The sequence below is a fragment of the Ictidomys tridecemlineatus genome, chromosome 4 (assembly GCF_052094955.1).
Source record: "Ictidomys tridecemlineatus isolate mIctTri1 chromosome 4, mIctTri1.hap1, whole genome shotgun sequence".
Lineage (NCBI taxonomy): Eukaryota > Metazoa > Chordata > Mammalia > Rodentia > Sciuridae > Ictidomys > Ictidomys tridecemlineatus.
Genome location: NC_135480.1, coordinates 198,717,431 through 198,722,970, shown reverse-complemented (window position 1 = coordinate 198,722,970; position 5,540 = coordinate 198,717,431). Strand labels below are relative to the sequence as shown.

General features: G+C 41.2%; 1 protein-coding gene across 1 annotated transcript; it reads right to left on the bottom strand.

Moving 5' to 3' along the window:
• On the bottom strand, positions 1-930 carry LOC101965800 (olfactory receptor 1L6). The gene has a single exon (XM_005320932.2). The coding sequence runs from the start codon at positions 928-930 to the stop codon at positions 1-3; it is 930 nt and encodes a 309-aa protein (XP_005320989.1).
• Between the last annotated feature and the right edge of the window lie 4,610 nt (positions 931-5,540).

Sequence of the window (5,540 nt, the reverse complement as noted above, 5' to 3'; positions counted from 1 at the left end):
CTATTCTGTTTTTCTAGCCAGCTTTCTCAAAGCCTGTTTTATATCCTTGTTTCGAAGGCTGTAGATGAAAGGGTTCAGCATGGGAGTAACTATTGTATAGATGACAGTGACCACACGGTCCTTTGTCACTGAGTAGGTAGATGAGGGACGAATGTACACAGATATTATGGTCCCATAAAATAGTGCCACAACTGTGAGGTGGGATCCACAGGTGGAGAAGACCTTATACCTGCCTCCCCCAGAAGGGACCCTCAGAACAGCCCGGGTGATGTAGACATACGAGACAATAATGAAAATGAAAGGACTCATGATCACAAAGGAGCCCTCTGTGAAGGCCAAAAGTTCATTGACAGAGGTGTCAGAGCAGGAGAGGGTCAGCAGTGGCTGGACATCACAAAAGAAGTGATGGATGACATTGGGGCCACAGAAGGAAAGGTGGCCCATGAGAATTGTGTGGGCAAGTGAGTGGAGGTGGGACACCACCCACGATGCAGTCACCAGCAGGAGACAGCACCTGGGGCTCATGGTTGTAGTGTAGTGCAGTGGGTTACAGATGGCGACGTAGCGGTCAATGGCCATGGCAGCCAGGAGAAAACTGTCAGTGATACCAAAGGCCACAAAAAAATACATCTGGGTTAGGCAATGGGCAAAGAGGATGGTCTTTCTCTGTGTCAGCATGCTCACTAACATCTGTGGCACGATGACAGTGGTGAAGCAGATGTCCACCAGGGACAGGTTGGAGAGGAAAAAGTACATGGGAGTGTGTAAGTGTGCATCCCCCCAGATGGCTGCAATGATGACCGAGTTGCCAACCACATTGACCAGGTACATGGCGAGGAAGCTGGAAAAAAGCCATACTTGTTGTCTGGCATCAGTAGTCAGTCCTAGAAGGAGGAATTCAGTCACATGACTCTGGTTTGCCCTCAGCATTGCTGTCCTACAAGTAAAAAATGTGAAGGGATGTTAGAGCATCAGGGAGCCATTCATGGAGGCCACCAGTTAGTCAGTGATACAGCTTCATAGCATTGGTGCTGGCATACTTTGATTTCACTTCCAGTTTTGCAACTAATGGTGCAAACTTGAGCACTTGAGCTCTTGCTCCTCGTTCAAAAGACAAAACTTATGACATTCACATTCTTTGGCTATTTTGGGGATAAATGGTAAAGATTATGGAAGGGTATTCAGAAAGTAATTATTTTGCTCAGTGTCCAAAGGTGTTGTATATATGACACATAATTTTTCCTCTGCGTTGATGCAGTTGCTTCTTCTCTGTGCAGTCGTTACCTGATCCTTCTGGGGAGGACTGCCTTCTTTCTTCTCTTCCTCTGTAAGAGCAGGTGGGGTATCCTAATTTTTTCCTGCAGAAATCACACAAACATTTGTAGGGACTGTATTCCTGAATCAAAACCATCTTGGAAGAGGTATACTTATTTGGGAGTTTAATCATGTGTAGAAAGGTCACACTTGGAGAGGCTGGGACCTGGACATTTGACATGTTCCTCAGGGTGTGAAACTGTCTAGGGTGGGTGGGAGGTTGGAGATCGACTTCTAGAAGAAGTTAGTCTACTTACCCAACATTGGGCTTGGTGTTTCACACAGGTGGGTGGAATTAAGGAAGACACAGAGGAACTAAGAGATGCATGCCCTTATGAGCAAGAAGAGTCTAAAAGGCAGAAGTGTGGGAAATGTGAGAAGTTATTATATATTATGGCAAAATACAGCAAGAGGTGAGAATAGGAGGGTCCTGAGTTCAGGAATTGGTTCCTCATCTCCATAGAAACAAGTCCAGGGAGAATAGGTCAAGGCTCTAATCTGGCAGAAATTGAATCACTAGTTACCCATTTGCCTAAGTAGAGAAAAAAAAGATCAGAAAGCCATCAGGGCATAATGTTAGAACAAACCAGGAACCTACCGGCCTGAAATTAAGACCCCTGAGTATCAGAGCACATCCTCTTTATGCCTACTCACCAAGGGACAGGCCTGGCTTTGCAGAAGAGAGAATGGAAAAGGGATCATGTAAGTGGTGGTGTGGTAACCTCAGATACATGAGGGCAGAGTTAGGGAGGCAGGTTCTCAGTTAAAGTCCACATCCTGTACTTTCTATCTCCTCCTCATCTTTTTGGTACTTTTGACAATGAGTCAAAAGCAAACCCAAATTATAGTGGTGTGTTTTTTATTCCCCCGCACCCTGCCAAAGAAATTGTCTTTAATGCTACTCAAGTATTTAATTAAATGCTTACATCAAACACACAGTCTGAAACAAGAAATTAAATGTTTTCCTTAAGAACATCTGCTAGCCCCATCTGGCTTTTTCAAATATTTAAAACTAAATTGGAATTAGAAAAAAATTATAGTTTTAGCAGAAATGAAATTCCATGGCAGTTTATGGTGTACATGGGGTGCTTTATTTAGGTTATTGGGGGTGGGCATGGGAAAAAGTTGGGAGATGGGTGTTTGTGGTGATGAATTTGAGGGTGGTACCTTTAAAAGGACACTTTCTAGTAAGTTCAGATTGTCCTCCAGGGTCTCACTCCTATTGCTTATCTCATAGGTAAATGGGGGAAGCTTTCGTTAAGACTCGCCATGGTGATTATCACCAAAGACACTTGTTGTGGTTTTGTGTATATAAAAAAACAACATAATTGGTTTAATCAGTAGGAAAAAAGGACAGTTAAAAACTAGCTATCCAAAGAACAACAACTGTCCGTGAGACTGATTTGTCTCCTTGTTCACTAACAGTACTGAAGCACATAGCTGAAGTCATCTGATACTCAACAAAGATGCCAAAAAAACATATGTTGGAGAAAGGATAGCCTTTTAAACAATTGGTGCTGGGAAAACTGGATATCCATATGTAGAAGAATGAAACTAGAACCCTATCTCACCCTGCACAAAAGTCAATTCAAAGTGGATCAAAGACCTAGGAATTAGACCAGAAACTTTGCAACTGCTGGGAGAAAGCATAGGGTCAATACTCCAACAGGTTGATACAGGTACCATCTTCCTTAGCAAGACCCTTAAAGCTCAAGAAATATAACAAGAATCAGTAAGTGGGATGGCACCAAATTAAAAAACTTTGGCACAGCAAAGGAAACAAGAGCATGAAGGGAAAGCCTACAAAATTGGAGAAATCTTTGCCAGGTATTTCTCTGACAGGAGATTAATATCCAAAATACACAGCAGTGTGTTTCTAAACCTCAGTAATCTTAAACTCATTGCTCTGCTCAGGAGAACCCAGGCTTTTTCTCTTTTAAAAGTTTAGCAAGGATATGCATCACAGTACTTTTGCTGAAACATCTTTTCTCTCTGAGATGCTTCGTGCTGGTCTATTTTGGATCCTTCCACTTTAGGAGAGGGGCTTCTAAGATGTGGACAACATCTGGAGTGGTGCATGATGAAAATTCTTCAAAGGCAGGATCAGAGTCTGCTTTGCTCGTCACTGTTTTCCAGTTCCTTTCATGGTACCTGACACATAATAGTTGCATAAAAAAACTCACCAATGGACAGATTGAAGCAGCTATATCTCCTTTAATAGGACTTTGAAAATTATGAGTTTTTACATAAGTAACTGGGAGACTAAACTCCTAGAATCAGGAAAGCCAATGGGAAAAGTTCATGAGTTCTGCCAGGGGATATGAGTTTTGTGTTCCGGTTCAAATATTTTTTTTAGCTGTTTACCCATGGGAGAAAAATCTTTATGCTTCTATTTTTTTTCTTAGTTGAAAAATAGGGAAATTAAAACGTCTTCTTGAGAAGTTTATTGTTAAAATAAGACACACATTTGTATCTTATGTGTTGAAGTCCACAATGTTCTATATGAATTTTACTTGTACAAACAATAAGATTTCTTATTATTTAGCTAAACTTAATTGTGTGCAACTGAAAAATAGTGGATGAAATCTAAAGGAAACCAGGTAGCAGTAAAAGGGGCTAATGTGTTTGAAAACGGTTGCAAGGAGGTGATTGAAACAGTCATTGGAAGGAGTGCAGCATCCAGGCTGAAGAGGGCAATAGAGAAACATGTTGCAGACCTGGGATACACTGGATTTTCCCAGGAAGAGAAGGAAAAGGACAAAAGTCGTCAAGGATTTTCTGTTCCTTAGGACAGTTCTTACAGGAGTGTGTTTTAGTGGTCTCTGACTGCTGCAATAAATTACCATAAACTTAGTGGCTTAGCAAAGCTCAAGTTTGTTTCCTTGCGTTGTATAGATCAGAGGTCTGATATGGGTGTTATTGGTCTAAAAATCAAGATGTTGACAGGCTGTATTCCTTCTAGCCTCTTCTAGCTTCTAGTGACTGCCCGTATTTCTTGGCTAGTCATCCCCTTTGTCCATCTGCAAGTCCAGCAATGTTGAGGGAATTCTCATGCTGCCATCTTTCTCGTTCTCATTTCTTATTTTCCTCCTCTACATTTAAGGACCCTGGGTTCACCTGGATTATCCAGAAAAATCTAATTAAAGGTCAGTTGATCAGCAACCTTAATTCTACCTGAAAACTTAATTTTCCTTTGCCAGGTAGCATAACATATTCATTGGTTTTAGGCATCAGGATGTGGATATCTTCAGGAGGCTATTGTTTTATCTACCACAAAATGATGAGGAAATTCAGGGATCTAAGTTCTTGACAGCTGTTTCCATGAACTGTCAATGGATGACATTCTCTGGTGGTTCTGAGCATTTCACCCTTACCACAGTGCTCTCTTATTCCAGTAGTTTCTGACTTGTTCCAAAAGGTGCATCATTTGCCCTCATTTCACTAGGTATTATGAAATGTTCTGGGTTCTAAAGTGAACTGTGTGTGGGCTGAACCAATCGGAAAAGAGAGAGAGGTGTTGGGTGGGGGGAGAGAAAGAGAGAAAGAGGAGGAGGAGGGGGAGGAAGAGGAGGAGGAGGGGGAGGAGGAGGAAGAGGGGGAAGGGGAGGTGGCTGAGGAGGAAGTAGTAGTAGTGTGTGTGTGGAGAGCACATACAGAGGGCAGGGTAAAGGAATGTGCCATAAATGAGAATTTGTGTCCTTATGCAAGGAAGTGCATGGGGAGATGGGGTGGTGAAGAAAGTAATAATAAAATTAGAATTGTATATCCAGACTTGTAATTCAAATCTGAGAGTCTGACGCAGATATTAACAGGCTTACAAGCTTCAGAAGGCTCCTTACACAAAGATCCAAGTTAAAAGAATTTTAGAGAAAGCTTTTGAGTAAAAACAAAACAAAACAAAACAAAAAACCATCCAGGGGGATGACATGAAAGATTGAAAGTAGGCATCACCAAATACTTTAATAAAATGTATTTTTTTTTGCACAAAACCAAAAAACTACACATACACACACACACACACACACACACACAAACACACATCTATGGATCAAAGAAAAAGAAGTGAGAACATATACATTACAGTTCAAGATTTAGAAACCAAACAATATATTACCAAATAACTTGGTTAAAAAGAAAATCAAAAAGGAAATTAGGAAATAGTGTGGACTACTATGAATGTGCTAACACAGAAGAATTTTTTAGCTTCAGATAATTGCAGAAATCAA

Excerpts from the sequence above, each read along its gene's own strand:
- LOC101965800 (XM_005320932.2), bottom strand. The coding sequence starts at position 930 with ATGCTGAGGGCAAACCAGAGTCATGTGACTGAATTCCTCCTTCTAGGA.